Here is a 19,935-nt window from a genome sequence, read left to right as displayed (position 1 = left end):
AAAGGTGGTGACGAATCAGCATATAGGAGGGAGATTGAAAATCTGGCTGAGTGATGCCATAACAACAACCTCTCACTCAATGTCAGCAAGACCAACAAGCCAATATTGGTTTCAGGAGGAGGAAAGCAGAGGTCCATGAGCCAGTCTTTACTGGAGGAGCAGATGTAGAGAGGGTCCACAACTTTAAATTCATCTGTGTAATAATTTCAGAGGACCTGTCCTGGGCCCAGCACATAGGTGCAATTATGAAGAAAGCCTCTACTTCCTTAGGAATTTGCAACTATTCAGCATAATATCTAAAACTTTGACAAACTTATTTACATGTGTGGTGATGAGTATACTGACTGGCTGCAACACAGCCTGGTATGGAAATACCAATGCCCTTGAATGGAAAATTCCACAAAAAGTAATGGATACTGCCCAGTCCAGGAATGGAAAAGCCTTCCCCACCATTGACCACATGTACATGGAGTGCTGTCGCAGGAAAGCAGCATCCACCATCAGGGATGACCACTATCCGGTCATGCTCTCCTCTCTCTGCTGCCATCAGGAAGAAGGCACAGGAGCCTCAGAACTCACACCACCAGGTTCAGGAGCAGTTATCACCCCCTCAACTATCAGGCTCTTGAACGAAAGGGGATAACTTCACTCAGCTTCATTTTCCCCTCGCTGAAATGTTCCCACAACCTATGGGCGCACTTTCAAGGACTCTTCATCTCGTGTTCCCGATATTTATTGCTTATTTATTTTTATTATTATTTCTTTATTTTTGTATTTGCACAGTTTGACGTCTTTTTGCATATTGGTTGAACGCCCAAGTTGGCGTGGTCTTTCATTGATTCTATTATGGATTTATTGAGCATGCACACAAGAAAATGAACCGGGGGGGGGGGGGTTTACGGTGACATATATGTACTTTGACAATAAACTCACTTTGTACTTTAAATGACCTGATGAAGGTTTTTTAAAAATAATTAGGGAGGTAGGGTTGATAATATTTTCCCGTAGCGGGGCTGTCCAAGGTTTAAGGTAAGAAGTAGGAATTTCAAAATGGGATACGAGGGGGATTTTTTTTTCGCGCAGAGGGTATTGGAGCCTCCACCACTGCCCGAGAGGGTGGTACAGGTTCTCGCAGCATTTAAGTATTTGAATTGGACCGAATGCAGGTAAATAATGGGGCTAGCATAGATCAGTGATGGCATGGGCATGATGGCTGTATGACAATGATACTAAGCTGAATGCCTATGATTCTGTGAAGTGTACTTTCTGGGAATGGAAAATCCTGCTAATTGTTTCATAACATTTAGCACAAAGCAAAGAGTAAAAATAAACCCTTGATTTTCAAGTATCGCGTAAGTGGTGGGTTTTGAACGTGGAGAGCCTTTGCCAAACATGCTTTTTTCCACATGGAAACATGTAGGGGCTTTGATCCGCCCCCTTTCGCTGGACGGAGCGCGTGTCACTTAAATGGCCTAGTGAAGCAATCATTGTACACCCGTGGGCTGATCAGAGCCGAAAGCGAGCCTATTTACTGAAGAGTTCCACGGTGTAGGGGAAACAGTGTGACGGGGGTTATCACAGGAGCCCCCGGGCGCGGAAATGACATGGCTATATTCACCATCAAAGTAAATGTGAAGAAAAGTTCGGAGAGAAAAAGAAGAGTGGACACACTTGTTCACCTTCCTACTGTCGATAAAATCACTTAAAAAATCTCGCTCTTAAACTTAAAGTAAGTAAAGACCTAAACTCAACATGTTTTAAAAAAAGATTTTAAATGGGCTCTTTCATGTTTGACCTATTCACTTTACACACAATGAACCGCATAAACGCAGGAAATGTCCTTATCCCCGAAAGGTAATCGTTGACGAAAGCGTTTCAACCCGCTGTTTAAACCATCAAACATTTTAAAAAGCTTTAAGTGGCTTCTTTTTTGGTATCTCGGTACCTTTTACCTTCCCGAGACGATTTCACATTTTAATCCTGAATAGATATAACATTCGCCCTTTCCCATAGCGCAGGCTCTACATTGTAACCCGGGGAAATTCTATTGGACGCTTTGTATTTCAACCCAGGAAAAGGTCTCTTGCTTGTTAACCCAAGCACGATTATCCCGCACACTTTTTGATCCAGGGAAGATTCCTCTCCCGATCCTCTCTCAACGTGGGAGCCGGAGTTCTGGTTAAAAAGCAGCAAGTTGCCCAACATCTGGAACATGCGGTTGCTAAAAGGCCGACTTCTCCTCGTTAAGAGACTCGGAATCGTGCATGCACCAGAAAGGGCAGGAAAGAGATTACTTCTTCTCCAAACCCTTTACCTTTCCCAGTGACCTGGCTTCACCTATCACATTCTAGCTTGCCCTCCCTCCCCTCCACACCCCCTCCCACACCTTTTTATTCTGGCGTCTGTCGCCTTCCTTTCTAGTCCTAATAACGGGTCTCGGCTCGCAGCAGAGATGCCATCTAACTTGCTGAATTCCTCCAACATATTGCTCTGAATTTTCAACATCTGCAGAATGTTTAGGAGAGGGATCTGTGGTCTATTTGTCTATGGTAGGGGCCGATGAATGGGGAGTGAGGGGTGGTGGGGGGGGGGGGCGTCCTGCCCTGTCTGCTTAATGGCTCGAACACGCGAAAGGGAATCCCTCCATACAGACGTCATGTTAACCAAGGAAACCCACAGCCCGCATCATTTGACGCAATATCCATTTTTAGGCATCACCCTGCGTCAATGGACGAAACCATTGATCAGACCTTCGAATGTAAACCTTGATTGTTATAATGACTTAAGGGCACTGCCGAAAGCTGGTAAGCTCCTTTCGCAAACACTTGTGCATACATATATAAATGCAGCAAAAAAAAGGTCAGGGTTGGGGAGGTGGCAGCCAAGGATATGAGCCGGCGGAAACGTTGGGCGGATCCACCAGCTTTGACGTGAACCCCTCGGCTGCGGGAGGGTCAGAAATAAAAAGAGCAGGCTTAATACCAGAGAACTGAGTCATCCACCTCGAGAGACGAAACGGCAAGCATCTCGCTGACTGCCGGCGGAGAGAGAGAGAGAGAGAGAAAGAGAGGGGGGGGGGGCGGTGCAACGCAAATCATTAGTCATTGCCAACCTGATCGAACACGCGAAAGGCAAGAAGTGTAGAGCAAAAAAAAAGACCACGATTTTTAAAAAAGTTATTAAAGTTTCAATCTAGAAAGTTCGGGTGGGTGGGTGGGTGGGGGCGAATACGGAAAATTTATGGATTGTTGGCGTCCCTTCAATCTGTAAGAAAAGGAACAAACGGGGAACTTAGAGAGGGGGATGTGTCTGAGAAGCACACACCTTGGGAAGTGCTTGTCAGAAGTGAGTTTTATTTCAGAAGCTTGAGTTTCTTTAAGCAGGAGATTCATTTGCCAACAAATCTACAGACACAGGGATTAAATCTACCCAGGAGGAATACGGCCGGTTTATTAAAAAGCCAAACACACCACTGATTGATTTGTACGGGGGATCATGTACCAGGAATATCCCGGGAAATACGACACGTCCTCCCGCAGCAGCACGTCCCCGGGAAGCGTGGACATCGTGTTCGGTACCAGCGGCTCGATCGGCGGCTCTCAGGTAAGGACCGCGACCCAGTGGAAAGTGGTGGGGGTTGGGAGAAGAGCTGGTGTGGGATTGTCGATAGGATAAAATCTTGTAACCTCTCTCAAATGCATTCTCAAACAAATGCACTTCAGTTAAGAGCACTGAATTCCGTATTACCTTCCAAATTGCTTATGGAGCCGGTTAGCAGCTCAGAGTATTTCTCGACCTGCAGATTCGGAGGATGGAGAGAGTTGGTCTGTGAGCTATGAGAGAGAGAGAGAGTGTGTGTGAGAGAGAGAGAGAGAGAGAGAGAGAACACCCTTCTGCCGCCTCCCCACTCTGGGCTGTGAACGGCTCCTTGGCGCTTGTTAACTGTTGTTCTACGCCGGCACTGGGATCGTGTGCCTGTTCACCGTCAGAGAGGCTCTTCCTGGAATAAAGCGTTGAATCACCAGGTCTTAACGATCGTCTCGGTGTGTTCAGGTGGGCTTTGAAAGAGACAGGTTTAATACTGGCACAAGTCTGCGTTATTTCCGTGTCGCCGGAGACACTTGGTGTAATCGAGTTTTGTTGTTGGGGCTTGTATCTATGGGACGAGATCTTTCTCAAATAATCTTTCCCAAAAGAAGTGGAAGAAGTGGATTCGGATCGATCGCAGGGATTTGGCTCCGTCCTCAGCCGAAGGGCGATCCCGGGCTTCCGTTCTCAACCTCTCCACAGATTTCCACCCCCCCCCCCCTTTAGCCGTTGTTATGTCTTTATAGATCTTTCTGTTTTTGTACTTTGTCTCTTTTTCTGAGTTCTTTACGACTTTGTCCCCTTCCTCTCCCTCCTCTCGTGCTTTCTCTCCCTTCCACCGCCTATCTTCTCCTCTCACACTCTCTATCTCGTATTTTGCCTCGCCAGATTTTTTTCTCCACTCTCGTTCCCCCCTTAAGATTTCATCTGCATCTCTTTAACACCCCCACCCACCTCCTGACCGACCAGAAATAGTGAATAAAATTCAGATGCAGTCATATTTCGACCGAGGGCAGAGGCTACAAATCCCCACCCTCTCGTTAAATACTCCAGCCCAAAGTTGGCGATAAAATGGCAAAACTTTTTCCATCAAAATGAAATCATTTAAAAAATTCGTTAGAATATTTGTCCTAATTCCTCATTTCGAAGATTCGGCTCTCTTTCCACCCCCCCCCCCCCAACAACCTCAGCTCGTTAAAACTGGGCCGCCTGTCACTTTATTTGCAGCCCCAGTCTGATGTAACTTTATTTAATGCAATTCATCGCGCCTTATTATTTATTGCCTTAATGGTCGGTGAAGAAATGGAGCGAGTTGAAGGGGATATTGCGCAACTAGCTGAGATTACAAAATAGGCTTCAGAGCTCCTTTTATCTTTTTTTAAAGAACGGGGGTCCGTCTCCAGGAAAGCAGGCTAGTCCGGAGAACGCGAGGGTGGGATTGTAAATGAAATTTTCCTTATTGGTTCCCTGTAATGAACCAACCCTTCTCGAAACTGTCATTTAAAAACAAACCCTTTCCGGGCAGTGGCTGGCAGAATTCCCTTCCTTCTCGGCTCTTTCAGGACTTTTTTTTCTTCTTCTTGGATTTATCTGGAGTTTAAGCATTTCGTGGAACATTCAACCGCCCATGGGCGGAGAGTTTCACCCTGGCTCCCACATTTTAACTCTGTCGGTGTGCGTGTGTGTTGAGTTACTGTAAATCCATTGCTTCACGGTCCATTGCTGGCGACACCCCAACTCTCCCTGTCACACAGTGGGTGTTTTGTTGGCTTCTTGTTCTGAGGTTTGAAGCCATACCGGATTAGAATATATCTTGCTTTTATTGCAGTTTTTAAAAATTATTTGAATAAAATCCGACTCCAACCCCCGCCAACTGGGCGTGTCGCTCCTTCTCCCTGCCCTCGCAGATGTGGCACCGTATTGGGCCCGTTTATAATGTGTCTGTTGGTTCCTCGTTCCCAGCTGGAGCTGGACGTTCCTTGTTCCCGGGACGTCGCCGCATCTGATTATTAGGATAACTAGCCACCATAACTTGCGTGCCGTGAATAGAAACCAAGAAGAGGAAGATTTGCTGGGAACGTAGGGGAGAATACTGTAACTGGTGCTTGATGGACGGCACGCACTCGATGGGCAGAAGGGTCTGTTTTTGAGCCGATTGTGGTTACGTTGTGTGGGGCTGCAGAGAAATCGAATTAATCTAACACCACCCACTGGAGTGTATCTCCATCTCTGTATGCACAAATAAGAGAGAAATGGTGACATTTTTATAGCGCCTGTCACAATCTGAGAGTATGGTAGAGAGCTCTGAAACTGAAGAAAAACTCGTGTTGCGTGGCCAGTCTTCTGGCGTAAGAAAGTCGGCATCTAGTTAGCGCAGAGCAAGCCCCCACACTGGCAGCAGCCCCCCAGAGTGTGGCCCAGTGATGTAGTTTAAAGATGTTCGAGGTACTGGGAGCTCTTCTCTACTTTAGGCTGGTTTCCACCTTGGGCCCTCTGGGGCAGGCAGAGTCCTGATGTTTGTTGCTGAGCGATCATTGAAAATGCTGATTACAGCAACCTCTGCAGTGGAAGAGTGTGTGTGTGTGTGTGTGTGTGTGTGTGTGTGTGTGTGTTTGGGAGCAGAGCCACAGAATTTTAACTTTACAGCTAGTCTTGTATCCAGATCCCGGAAATGGAGGATATTCAGCCCATTGAATTGAAGTCTGTTCTGTCTCTCTCTAAGGACAATTCATCTCCCCAAAGCCCTGCATTTCTGTTATCGTTTTGGATCTAGATAATGAGGCTACTTTCAATCCCTGCTACAAGTAACCACTTTTAATGGTAACTATAAGTATGTTTGATAATGATTTAAGACCATATTACATTTGCATCCTCTACTTGAGTTGTCTGGTTAGAATTATCACCCATAATTGGCTGCCAACATATAGGGATTTAATTGTTGAATTCCACTGATCAGCAAGTATTGAGACAGGGAACTGAGCAGTATTTAGCAGTATATATAGAGCAACAACAATTATAGGTGCACACTTAAATATGTGGGGTGTTAGCAGTGCCATCACCAGTGGACAGAGCATAATTTAGCATCAAATAAGTGCAGGCAATGTAAACTGTAATATGCTCACAGATAAAATTGTGCATATCAGAGACATGTTTATGTATGGGTAAAAGTTTAGGAACAGAATTTGCCAAAGCAAATTTGATCCTCCTACAGATTTGTCTTTTGTATTGGTGAACAACTCCAATGTTATTTTTGACAAAAGCATACATATTGCGAGTCCTTAGCATTTTGCATTCACATTCAACCATAAACTAAGTATTTTTTCATATACTTTTATTTGTAGTTAAGTGAAAATTGCTAGAATGTACCACAGAGACAGGAAACAGACTTTAGCCTGTTACAACATCAAGGCTTCATTTAGTTCAGGGGCATAGAAAAATGGATTATACTCACAAAACTTTTGAAGTCACAGAATCCCAGGGTGGTTACAGCATAGATGGAGGCTACTCAACCCATTGATTTTATACTGGCTTTATGTACCACTCTTCCGGTATCGCTCCATAGTTGTACAAATTATTTTCTTTCAGATACATTTCAGCACCCTTTAAAACAAAACAATTGTATCTGTTTCCCATACTACCCCCGACAGGGCATTCCAGCCCCTGGTCACTCATTATGTAAGATTTCATTCTGTCACTCTTGGTTCTTTTGCCAGTCACTTTCATTCTAGTTCTAGTCCTCCATAGTTCTTGACCCTTTCTCCAATGGGAACAGTCTCTCTCTATCTACTCCACACAATCTTAAACATCCCTCTAAAATCCCCTCACTGTAATTCCTGTTCTAAGGAAAATGTATCATGCTTCTCCAGTCAATCTGCAGAACTGAAGTCTTTCATCCTTGGGACAGTTTTTAAATCTCAGCATTCAGTTTTGTTGCAGTATTCAATGAAATATTCAGACTCTCTGTGCGTGTGTGCGCGCATTTTTCATTACTGATGGATGCACAGCTATTAGCTCCATCAAAAGTTTGAAAGGCTATATCCAGGCTCATTGTGTCTGTAATGTTGGTGTGTCGATAGTTGAGATGCATTCAGAATTTAACCGAGTTTGACGCTTTGGGTTATTTCATCACTTGAAGAACTTCAAAAGCACTTTCATGTTTTGCAGTCTTGAAGATGCATCAAAAGCTCTATTCCGTTCTGTGGGAACTTTGCCAACTTACAAATCACTCTGACTGGGGCATGTAATCATTATCCATGGGGAAAATTGCTTACCAACTTACTAAAATTGCATGTGAGCACAATCATCACTAGGTCTACAGTGGTTAAAGAAGTGGTCCACTACTGAGACCATTCCTGTGAATAGACAATGCAACGTTGCTGGCATGTCTGTCTCTCTCTCCCGCTTCCTTCCTCCATGGAAGCTGTAAGATTTGCTGAGTGTTTCCAGAATTTTATATTTCAGATTTCCAGCACCTACAGTACTTTTATTTCCTTTTCCTGAAATTGGTTATTCAGTTGGTTACTGGATATTTTGGATGTCAGATGTAATCAAGGGTTATTGGGATCAGGCAGGAAAGTGTGCTGAAGTTAACAATATGCTGGAGGGGTTGATAGCTATTCCTGCTTCCATCCTTAAACGACTTTGTCAAATTGCTTTTGATGATATTTGTAAGGAATCTGTGTGAACAAGGGCTTGACTGGGCTGTGAGAAATATATTTTTTTTAAAAATTGGAGATGTTGAAAATCTTAAAACCATGACAATGCTGGGAAGATTCATCAGGTTAGGCAGCATCTGTGGTGGGAGGAATAGTTTTCAGTTCAGTCTAAGGGTCACGGCATGATCTGCTTTTGATTGTACTGTAATGGGGCTGCAGCCATGGGATTCACTGCATTGTTTTCCTCTTTCATTTCCTCTCCACCTCCTTCACCCCTATCAGAAGTATCGTGCAGACATGCCAGGATCCAGCAGTGCCTTCGTCCCAACTATCACCGCCATCACCACCAGCCAGGACCTGCAGTGGATGGTTCAGCCCACTGTCATAACCTCCATGTCCAGCCCCTACCCGAGGTCATATCCTTACAATCTACCAGGGACCAGCATTTCCTCGCCATCCTCCACCACATTACACCGACCTGGCGTTATCAAAACCATCGGAGAGACAGGAGGACGGAGGAAAAGGGATGAACAGGTGAGAATGCAACTTTTGTCTTCGTTGAATGTTTGATATTAGCCCATGGGCTTCTATTATCAGATTTTTATAACTTGCAGTTTACCTGCCTCTGTGCTGCCTTATAGCGATCTATCCCAGTGTATTGGGTGCGTTGCAGGCATGGAACATCGAATTAGCCCATTGAAGCAGTGCCGACTGTCAGGTGGCTATTGACACTAATCCGAGACAAATCTCAGTTTATTCTCCCCACATTCCCATTAGCTTCTCCCAGATAAGACTTATTGCTGCCTTCTCCTGGGTGGTCAGGGATTGCATGTGGAGTTTATCCTTGCCAGTGAAGACCGCACACTATAAATAACAGTTGTCTTACATAACATAGCCAATGCAACCCAGAGAATTTTAAGGAGCAATTTGATGCTGCGCCATGTGACATGCTAGCAAAGGGAAGGATGCTTGGTCAGAGAGGTAGGGTCTCGGACAAGAAGTAGTGGTGGGAGTTTTGAGGAGAGAGTTCCAGACCTTGGAGCACTGCCAATTGAAGGCAGGGCTGCCAAAGGCGGAGCAGTCATTCCTATAACAATGGAGAGGTGGATCCTCAAGCCCATGCAGAGCCCAAGACATGGGTATCTTCTAGGGCTGGTGTCGGTTAGAATCTGATGTTTGATGAGGAGTTTTGGATGATAAAGTGTGGCCTGTTAAAACTGTGTGGTGAGGTGATCAGCCTTAATAGTTGATCTCCAGTCGCCATCAACAAGAAAGCAGGGTGATGGAATGGGACTGGTGGAATTGTTTGCAACCAGCACAGAGCCAGTAGACTGAGGGTACTGTGTGTGTGTGTGTGTGTGTGTGTGTGTGTGTGGTAAATAAGTAAGTGATCTGAATGAGGAAGACCCCGGCAGTGGAGAGCAGTGGAAACCCCGAGTATTGGGTGAACTGTTACTGTCAGCTCCCTTTGTCCATGATGGAATTGAAGGATTAAAGTGGTTGGGTGTAATGCAGGGGGCAGTGGGAGGGATCAGTGTAATACAGAGCAGAGTGGGAGGGGTAGGTTTAACGCAGGGGGAAATTGGTGGGGTTGGTGGGTCAGTATAATTACAAGGAAGGTGGCATTGGTGTAATATAGGTAGGAGTGAGGCCCCAAAGCTGCAGGAAGAGTTGCATTAACAGACCAGATACCAGCAGAACTTTGGGCGTGCAGGGGGCTCTTCTGGGCAGTATATCTATGCTCTTGAAATTCAGTAATCTTTGAAAGTGCCAGGAAGTATTGGAGAGTAATTTTATTAAGACGTATTTTTAAAGCAAGTGGAATCGCAAGATTGCCAATAAAAGTTTAGAGGACAAAAGCAAGGCACTTATGTTGAACTTGTTGAAACACTGGGTAAGCTTCACCTGGAGGGCTGAATTTCATTCTGGCCATCGATCTTTCAGAAGGACAAGAGGTCCCAGAATGGGCACAGAGAAGATTTACTGCAATGGTTTCGGTTACAAGGTCAGACTGGAGAAGATGGGGTTGTCGGGCAGGAAGGTGGAGTGTGCGTTTGAAGGCGGACTCAATCAGTTGAGGAAAGGTGAACAGTGAGGAAGTATTCCCATCAGTAATAGTTGAGGGAACAAACCTGGAGGGTCGTGGTGAGGGGCATAAGGAGGCAAACAAGAGGAGATGTGAAAAATACCTTGCCTTTTATGTGTTGTGGCTGCTGATTTGAAACAACAGTCAAAAAGGAATTGGAAATGAGCAAGCTAATCTGCAGTGTGGGGAGAAGGAGCAGTGAAATGGGGATTTATTGCTCAACAAGGATACGAGGGGTTAAGTGGCCTTTTCTTTTCCTATAACTATTCTACAATTTTATCCCTGCTGCCAATATTTTTGCTTTAGTCCCGCTTCTTTCTCTTTCCACCACATGGTTTTATATTTTGCTTTAGTTAATCCTGTTTGAAACTTGTTATAACTTTGGCTTCAACAGCCACTTGAGCAAATGTATTCCTGGTGCTACTAATCCTTTGTTTGGGAGAAAACATACTTTGCTCTTAATATCCTTCTCCACTTCCTCTGGTTGTACTCTGTCTCAAATTCTAGAAGCAGATTCTTCACCAACAGGGCTCCCAAAGATTTGTTATTTTTTTGGAATTGTTTGATTGGAAGTCCTTTTAAACATCTTCCCCTCAGAGGAGGTCCCACTCAGCTCCAAGATCCATGAGGGTTACCCATGGAATGTGCTCCCCAGGGCAAACTGTTGCCAGTCATAACAAAGAAAGTAAGCGAGGGATTTATGGGATTGTTCTCTGAGTCAGTATAGACCTGATGGGCCAAATAGCCTCCTTCTCGAATCTGTGGAAAAAAAACTATGGTGAATTTTTCTACAGAAGTGGTTTGCCATTTCCTTCTTCTGGACAATGTCTTTACAAGATGGGTTATTCTGATGGGCCATTATTAATACTCTTCAGAGACTGTCTGGCGTCAGTGGCCGCATAACCAGGATGTGATATGCACCAGCTGCTCATACAACCATCCACCACCTACCCCCATGGCTTCACGGGACCCTGCCAAGGTTTAAGCAGGTGCCATACCTTGCCCAAGGGTGACCTGCAGGCTAGCTGAGGGAAGGAGCAACTTACACCTCCCTTAGTAGAGACTTATCTCCACCTTGCCACCCAAATCTTGTATATAGTAGGGTAAAATGATACAACCTGTGCATACTGTAAAGAATAGTTACTACCTCTGACAATATATGTACTTTACAGAGATTGTGTGTGTGTGCACGCGCACTGTCTTGCTAACATATTAGTGAATACCAAATCTTGAATGTGTTAAAGCTTGACACTATGTACGTTGTAGTGTGGGCTTGTCTGTCGGTAGCAATGGGGTAACACAATATGGTCATGTTGTTCTGACTAATCAAGATACTGTATTCAAGCTAAAAGTCTAAGGAAAACACCAATAACTCTTCAGAAAGATTTTAATTTTGTAGAAGAAAGTAAGGAATTACAGGAGCAAAGGTCTGTGCCTGGGTAAGAATATAATAAGTGCAGGTACACACCCTGAACCAGCTGCTCAAAGCCCAGCCTACTGGAAAGTGTGATAGTCTGCTGGAATACACTTCAATATTGAACTTCCTAATACTTAATGGGGATGTATTTAATTAATAAGGGGCTTTCATGATGTTGATCTGTTACTCTGTAGATGGAGAAAAAAACTTGTATGACTGCTGTATCGTTTCGTCCAACCCTCTTAGCCCCAATCACCACCAGTGCTTCTTTACAGCATTTCCTCAACGTTGGCTGCCGTCAGCAAGGTCAACACTTGCTGCCCATTCCTGAGGAGTTAGCAGTGAGCTTCCTTCCCGGGCTGCTGTGATCCAAAGGCAGAAGGCGCTCCCATTTTTTGAGTGGCTAGCTGGGCCATGTCAGAAGACAGTCACATAATTCCCCATGCCATTGACAGTGTTAAATCCCCATCCCACTCAGTCTCTGAGCTATCTGTCTATGATCTCTTGCACTCTGCAGTAAAGCTGAGGGATGGCACCTCGCCATCTGTCTGAAGCACTTCCAGCTCTTGCAACTCAATATGGAAATTAGAAAGTGTCAGATATCTCTATTTGCCTCAGAGTGGGCCAAATCTGCTAAAAGATGATCTCTGCAGTATTAACTCTCTCCACTACATGATTTGCTGCATATTTCCAGCCTTTTCTTTAAAATTTCAGCAAACATGGCTGTAATAGGTACTTTTCACTGTTTTTATCCTCTCTGCTCCATCTGTCAATCAAATGACAGCATAAACCCTGTAGCAACCCTCAGCCTGTTACAGATTTTCTCTTGGTCCTCTCCATTCTTGCCCCACTCTCTCTAAAAACTAACATTTTTTTTTCAATTTTCTGGTTCTGTCAAAGGATCTTCCACTTGAAATGTTAGTTTTGATTTTTTTTCTCCACAGATGCTGCCTGATCTACTGAGTGTTTCCAGCAATCTTCTGTTTTATTTTCAGAGTTCCAGTTTGTATAGTTTTTTGATTGTGCACATGTAGGCTACTTTGGATTTGTAGATATCCTTTGCTGTAGTGAACCAGATGGATTTTTAAGGACACTCTTTTAGGTTTGTGGTAACTATTACTAATAACTCAAATTCTTGGTTAAGTAATTAGCCTATTTTGACCAACTTCCATGGTGGGATTAGAGTATATAATCTAAAACTCTGCAGATGCTTGAAATCTGAAATAAAATCAGAGTATGCTGGGCAAGCCAAGCAGCATCAATGGAGGGACAGCTGAAGACCGATTGGAAAAAGTTAGTTAAAACAAGTTTACATTGGCAGACTAGAGGATGAGGGCAGTGGGAAGGGAGCAAACATAAAGCTCTGTCGTAGGGTGCAGGGCAATGAAGATCAATTGCTAAAGGGGTAATGAGAAGATAGTTTCGACATTTAGTGAATAATGAGTTGTCAGTTTAGGAATGGGAGAATATAAGTAAACTATGAAGCTAACAAGAAGAAAAAAATGTTAAATGCTGGAACTGTGAGATTCATGTAAGGCTGGAATTATCATTTCAGTGACTCAGCTGGCAGAGTTTCTGCCTCACTGCACCAACATTCTGTGTTCAACCTGACCTCAGGCACGGTCTGTGTGGAGTTTGCCTGAGTCTACATTGGTTTCCTCCTGGAGCTTTACCTTTATCCCACAGCCCAATGTATGGGTCAGTGGGTTGAAAAGTTGCTAGAAGTTGTCCTGGGCATAGAGATGGTTGGGGAGACTAGAAAGGTTACAGGAAGAAGTACTGGGGGAATGGAATGGCTACTTTCAAGGGTTGAATGGCTTCCTATGGAGTAGTAAGCAATGAAAGTGGAAAACTCTGTGTTGATTCTAGATTACTTGCCTAGTAACTTAACCAGTGCCTTACCATTCCTGGTTAGTTGTTATTGAAGCAAACTTGTTGGCAAAAAGGCAGTATTTCTAATTAATGAGGATGGACTTTTATTGGGAGGGGGTATGATGCCTACTGGTACATGATATAAATCAGGGGCTCCTAAACTTTTTAATGTCATGACCACTGCCATTAACCAAGGGGTCTGTAGTCCCAGGCTGTGAACCCTTGATATAAAGCAGTAAATTATAAAGCAATCTTCTTGTATTTGCCTGAGGCACAAGTCATTTAATGAGCAGATCTTTCAAAAAGTTTTGGCGTATTCTAAGGGGAGTTTTACTATCAGGTATTGCAAAACCATGAGCTACTTTGTTATTGCAAAACTCTGGTGGACGTGGGGCACAGGCACGTCAAGGTCAAACGGTATGTGGAAGATAGCTGAATCAGGAAATAGGTTATGAGAAATGAGAGGTTATGGAATGGAGGAAATGACTGAGGAAGGATACAGCTTTTGTGGTCTCAAAAATGGATTGAACAGGAGAAGGTGGGCTCAAATAAAAACTAAAATTGTTAGTTGTGCAGCAAAGAAGCAGTTCACTTTTAAAGTTTGTCTGTTGTCCCTTTTACTAGATTGAAAGATGTGCTCTCCTATTTCTTTGCACCCATGATGCTGCTTAAATGGTGCCATTTTTTGTCTCAACCCATTGTGTATATCCTTCTCCTGAGAAGAATTGGTGCCTGACGCCCTTCCTATTTTCTTCAAGTTGGACCTGCTCCTCTCATCCTCTAGTAGAATATAACTTAAAAATAAGCTATTTTAATTTGTATATAAAATATAAGTTTATCCTCACTGAAGCAGGAGTATCAAGGATGCAAGGGCAAATAGAGAAATGACACATGGATGCGCATTCATTGACCATAAGATCTAGGAGCAATATTAAGCCATTCAGCCCATCAGGTCTGGTCTGCCATTCCATTATGGTTGATTTTCTTTTCCCTGTCAACACCACTCTCCCACTGTCTCCCTGTAACTCTAACTCCTTAACCAAACAAGAGCCCATCAATCTCTGCATTAAATACACCCAATGACTTGGCCTCCAGAACCCTCCGCGGCAGCAAATCCCACAGATTCACCACTGTCCACTGAAGACATTCCTCCTCTTCTCAGTTCTAAAGGCATGTCACTTGTTTTGAGGCTGCTCTTTGGATTCTAGACTCCCTTACTAATGGAAACATCCTCTTCGCATCATCTTCTCTATCCAGGACTTCCAGGACTCAGTAGTATCTGACATCAGTAGTGCAGGTATAAAGACATAGGCCAGCATGAATAGATTTATTCCCTACCAGGTTAGGGGCACATCTCAACAGGAGAAATATCCCTAACATCTTTAATGTGTGTGAAGGCACTGAATCAAGATTTGAGGCAAATGGACCTGATTCAATGGGGTTGGGCTAAATGTCACCTGCAGGCAGTCATACCAGTTGCCCCTTTGCATTAAGCTGTGAGACTTGGACAATGGTTCACGTGTTCTTGTTCTTTGTGCTCTTGACAGCCGTGTGGACCACCTGGTTTCCCTCTTGCTTCTTAGTTCAAGACGCTTAAGGGCACAAAGCCCAGCTGATTCTCCAGGGGGTGCTGCACTATCAGAGGTGGTGTCTTTGGAATATGATATTAAATCAAGCCCCTGGCTGCCCTCTATAAATTTCCTTTCATATTAATTTGAAAAACAGCAGGAGAGCTATCTCTGGTGTCCCAGGATGTAAATGGGCACTTGGTGTGCTCAACTTGGCTGTGTAATTACAGTCCAATAATATCTTGTTCACTGGGAGATGTTGAAGGACTCTAATTTTCAGGAAGGCTGGGTTAATCTAAGTTCCCAGTTCTTAGTATCTCCTTTACTTCCCTCTCAATTTTTAAAATTGTTTCTCCACTCTGTTTATTTAGATTTACCAGTGATATCCGCCACTTACTTTCTCTATCTCGATTCAGGATCATTTATTTATCACATGTACAGTACATCAAAACATACAGTGCAATGCGTCATTTGCATGAACAACCATCACAACCTAAAGATATGCTGGGGCAGCCTGCAAGTGTCGGTACACATTCTGTGCCAACGTAACATGCCAACATTGCTTAGCAGGGCAATCTAGTCCTCCCAAAGGCCACAATCAGTGCTGGCTTGGGAGCAGGCAAGGGCAGATGTGCTTCTGCCAGTTTCTTCAGCCAGGTGATGGGACTGCCTTCTCTTCTGGTCTGTTGGAGAAAGCATTTCTCTTTTCTTTTTTTAAATTTTATTTTTATTTGGATAAGGAATACACAAGTGTCATGTACTTTTTTCACATGTATAACCTTTTCCATTTTTTATATGTATAAAACTATAATTATTTATACATTCTTAAGTACACATTGAGATGATATAAAAAGAAATTAGACACTTAAATAGATAATTATGTAAGTGGAAATTCTAATCTATTAGGCTAAGTAATGGTATTAATTGTTAAGAAAAATAGTAATAATGGTGGATTAGTAATAGTTTCTATACATCTCTTCTGGAACATTTCTTCTGGTCCAAAATGTTGTGTGTAAGCCTATGTAACAACCATTGTAGGTGTTTATATCCTAACTTGTTCATACTTGCTCCTGCCCCCAAACATAATTATCCAATCCCTATGTACTTATTTACTTAATTTTATCATTGTTTATCCCTTACCCAAATCTTTTCCTTTACTTGTATTAACTTTCTATTTTCCAAAAAAAAACAAAAACAGTAAACATTTAGACTAGGGGTGCTTACGTTAGCAATATTACTGTGTTGATGAGAAGAGCAGTATAAATCATTAGGAGAGTCATCTAAAGTCCGCTCGCATTGGGGTTATATATTCAATCCATTTATTCCAGATTTGATAAAATTTTTATTTTTGAATTCTCAGGGAGTAAGTCAACTTTTCCATTTAAAATATTTCCAAGATAATTTCGTGCCAATCTTCTAATGTAGGTGGTTTAGCATTTCTCTTTTCACATCCATCAGTGGTCCGCACCCCTCCCACTGTCCCATCCGGTCCTCAATTTGTGAAATGAGTGCTGAATGATATTTCAGTGAAATGAGTAGCTCTAGCTTTGGAGCAGGAATTCAATTTCTGTAGATGCTGAAAATCTGAAATAAAATGAGGAAGCACCGTAAGTACTCAGCAGGTCAGGCAGCATCTGTGGAAAGAGAAAAAGAGTTAATATGTCAGATCAAACTCCCTTCAATATAACTAGCCTATCAAAAAAAAACTATTGAAGGAGATTCATAGGTACAAATAATGTGAACTAGATGGTGTAATTCTGAAAGTGGTGCAAGGATAACAAGGTCTGGGGACATAGTTTGTGAAGGTTGAGAAAGTTCGGGATTCCAGGTCCATAAGTGGAGGAACAGAATACAAGAAACTGGAATTGGAGACTATTCAGCCTACTTTTTTAAGTCTCTGCTGATCAACAACTAATCCAACCTATCTCACCTGACCCCATTATTCCCCATCTGTTCCATTGCCCCTTAAAGTTGTGTCTTTTGGTGGTCAGTGTGATTGGGGTTGCTGGAAGGACCTTTACCTGAGCTGGGTCACTTGCTTATTTACTTACTGACCGTTACGCCGCTGGCACTTAGAGAAGCAATGAAGGTCCTCCATCTCTGTCTGGCCATACAATCAGATGTAGAAGGATTCTTCATTGCTCTTTCCGTAACAGTGTTTTTTGTCTAGTCAGGGTTCTTAGCCCTGAGCTGAACCCTGAACCTAGAGGAATGGCGGACCACTCTTAGTCTGGCCTCTAGCCTTTGACCTGTTTGGCATGGATGACCCTACCAAGAACAAAAGCATGAAGCCCTGGCTCGAACCAACATAGCTCTCCAGGCAAGCCTCCAAACCATACGACAAGGTTGTGGTCCTCTTGGAGGTGAGCTAGGTGAATGTGACTAGTCTAAAGGTGCGGAAGTTGAGGTGAAACTTTGCAAAACCCTGTCTTGGGCAAAATGGAAGTACTAGCCGGTTCCAGAGACCACACTTACTAAAGGGGTGAAGGCTCTGCAGAGGGTACAGAAGAGCTTTATCAAACTGAGAGAATCTGGGGGAGATTGCGAGGGAATCTGATGAAAGGATTTAAAATCATGACAGAGCAGGAGAGAAACTGTTCCTCTCGGTAGATGAGTCAAGAGCGAGGGGGTGTAGAATGACAGCATTCGTCAAAAGAACTATAAGTGTAAATCGGGTACAGTCACCGCGGGCTGAATGCTCCTCTTTTCTGGAAACATTGTGTGGTTCTGTGGGTTAACTTGCACACAGCCGTACTCTGAAATAACACTGTTAGCTTTCTGTCTCCTTGTCCCCACATGTTCCTCTGCCATCAGAAATCTGGTCACCCTGTAGCCTATAGGGATGGCTCATTGGCCTTTCCAATCTCCCCACCCCCTTCCATGAGCAACATGATTGGTTCTGAGTTGAGTGTAGTTTCATGTTGTTTTACGTAGTTCAGTGTAGTTTTTTATATTGTTCATGTAGCGGCATGGTCCTGAAAAATGTCTCGCTTTTACTGTGTACTGTACCAGCAGTTATGGTCAAAATGACAATAAAAAGTAACTTGACTTCACGTCACAAAACAAGAGTTATTAGGGATGAGCAATAAATGCTGGCATTGTTGGTGACAACTGCATCTCATCAACCAATAAATAAAAATGAAAAAATCTATCTGGTCTCTACTTGTTCCATTGAGATTACTTTCTTCTTTTCTTCTGTATTCTCTTCCCTCCCTCCCTGGCAAGTAATAGTAATATTGTGGTGCACCAGTAATCAAAGATATGTACTGTTTAGCCATAGGTACTAATTCAAATCACATCTTCAGTGTGCAAGTTCAAATAACAAAATTAATCTGCAGCACAGGGAGAGGAAATACCAGTAAGCACAAAGCAACAGGGTTTTTTATACCCTAGGGAAGGAAGGAAGGCTGATACTTTTACCCTTTCCAGTTTATATGTGACTCAGCGGCTGCCAGTGAAGTTGAATCATAACTGCCTGCTTAGTGCGGAAGCAATGAGGGAAGAACAATAAATGCTGGCATCTTTGGCCATACCCTGTCCTTTCTCCTCCAATGCTTTCATCCCCAACCCCCCTTATTTTAGTTACCAACCTTGGCCTCCCGCTCTCTGTTCTCCCTTTATTCTGCCAAGTATTTGTGGCAAACTCTGTCTACGTTCTATTAACTCCACTTCCCCTGTCCAGGCTACATGGAAACATAGAACAGTTCTGCACGGAAAGATGCCATTCTGCCTAACCTTCGTTTCTCAGCTCATTGAGAGCCACCCAGTAAAACTCGCTACCGTGTTATCCCCTGAAGCCTGGCAAAGGTTTCCACCGCTGATTTCCACCAGACACCCCTTCAGAAATTATTACTGGATCTGAGTCCACCACTCTTCAATGCATGAATCTGCGATAGCAAAAATGTTGTTTGTTCATCCCATGGGGTCCATGCTGACCAAATATAATTCGGCAAGGTAGTGTAGTGATTACAGCGCCGGCAACACTGGTTCAGGTCTAAACCCACTTTCCACCGCTTGGTGTGTATGCTCAAGTATATGCAGAGTACAATGGGAGATCCTATGTATGCTGAACACAATGAGAGTTTCTACCTCTTCCAGTGAGCCACACCATCCTCAAGGGGAATATATTTTTCTTCAACTCCCCTCTTTTACTCATTACTTTATGACCCCTCCCCATCTAAGGGAAATGTGTCTCTATTACCTTAAGCCCACACCCCTGGTCAATGACCCTTCACTCACAGAAACGATTTCCCTTTCTGCTCTCCAATCAAAGCCTAATCATACTGAGGCTGACTGGTTAACCTGAGCTGCCACATTGAGATCAGCCCCACAGACATTACTCTTCTGGCCCTTCATTCTGCATCAGAGGGCAGAATGGAAATGCTATTCAGTCTGGGGATGGACAGTGGCCGTCACTGCTGGGGCATGTCCAGTGAAGGCACTGAGGATGGGGTTTGGGTGTGTATATATATCGTAAGACTTTAGCATAGTACATTAGTACTTCTATGTATTGCACATAAAAACGCCACAAAAAAACAAATTTCTTGACGTGTGAGTGATGATAAACCCGATTCTTATGCACCCTGGCTCTATATATGTGCCTGACCTAAGATTTTTGAAGTGTTGTTGTGTGGCCAAGTGGTTAAGACGTTCGTCTAGTGATCTGAAGGTCGCTAGTTTGAGCCTTGGCTGAGGCAGCGTGTTGTGTCCTTGAGCAAGGCATTTAACCACACATTGCTCTGCGAGGAC

General features: G+C 43.6%; 1 protein-coding gene across 3 annotated transcripts in view; it reads left to right on the top strand.

Annotated features, from left to right (window-relative positions):
* The first annotated feature begins 2,970 nt into the window (after positions 1–2,970).
* fosl2 (FOS like 2, AP-1 transcription factor subunit) overlaps positions 2,971–19,935 on the top strand; it is a 38,578-nt gene continuing 21,613 nt past the window's right edge. The window contains exons 1-2 of one of the 3 annotated variants that reach the window (XM_072247216.1): positions 2,971–3,603; positions 8,526–8,777. In XM_072247216.1, coding sequence (XP_072103317.1) covers positions 3,496–3,603; positions 8,526–8,777 — 360 coding nt within the window. In that variant the 5' untranslated portion in view covers positions 2,971–3,495. Of the gene's footprint in view, positions 3,604–3,910; positions 4,054–6,310; positions 6,409–8,525; positions 8,778–19,935 lie in introns of those variants that run through there. The other 2 variants (XM_072247229.1, XM_072247222.1) reach the window with 2 other exon arrangements.

Source organism: Mobula birostris, chromosome 2 (genome assembly GCF_030028105.1).
Source record: "Mobula birostris isolate sMobBir1 chromosome 2, sMobBir1.hap1, whole genome shotgun sequence".
NCBI classification, from domain to species: domain Eukaryota; kingdom Metazoa; phylum Chordata; class Chondrichthyes; order Myliobatiformes; family Myliobatidae; genus Mobula; species Mobula birostris.
The sequence above is the reverse complement of the archived record's forward strand: the minus strand, read 5'-3'. Positions and strand labels throughout refer to the sequence as shown.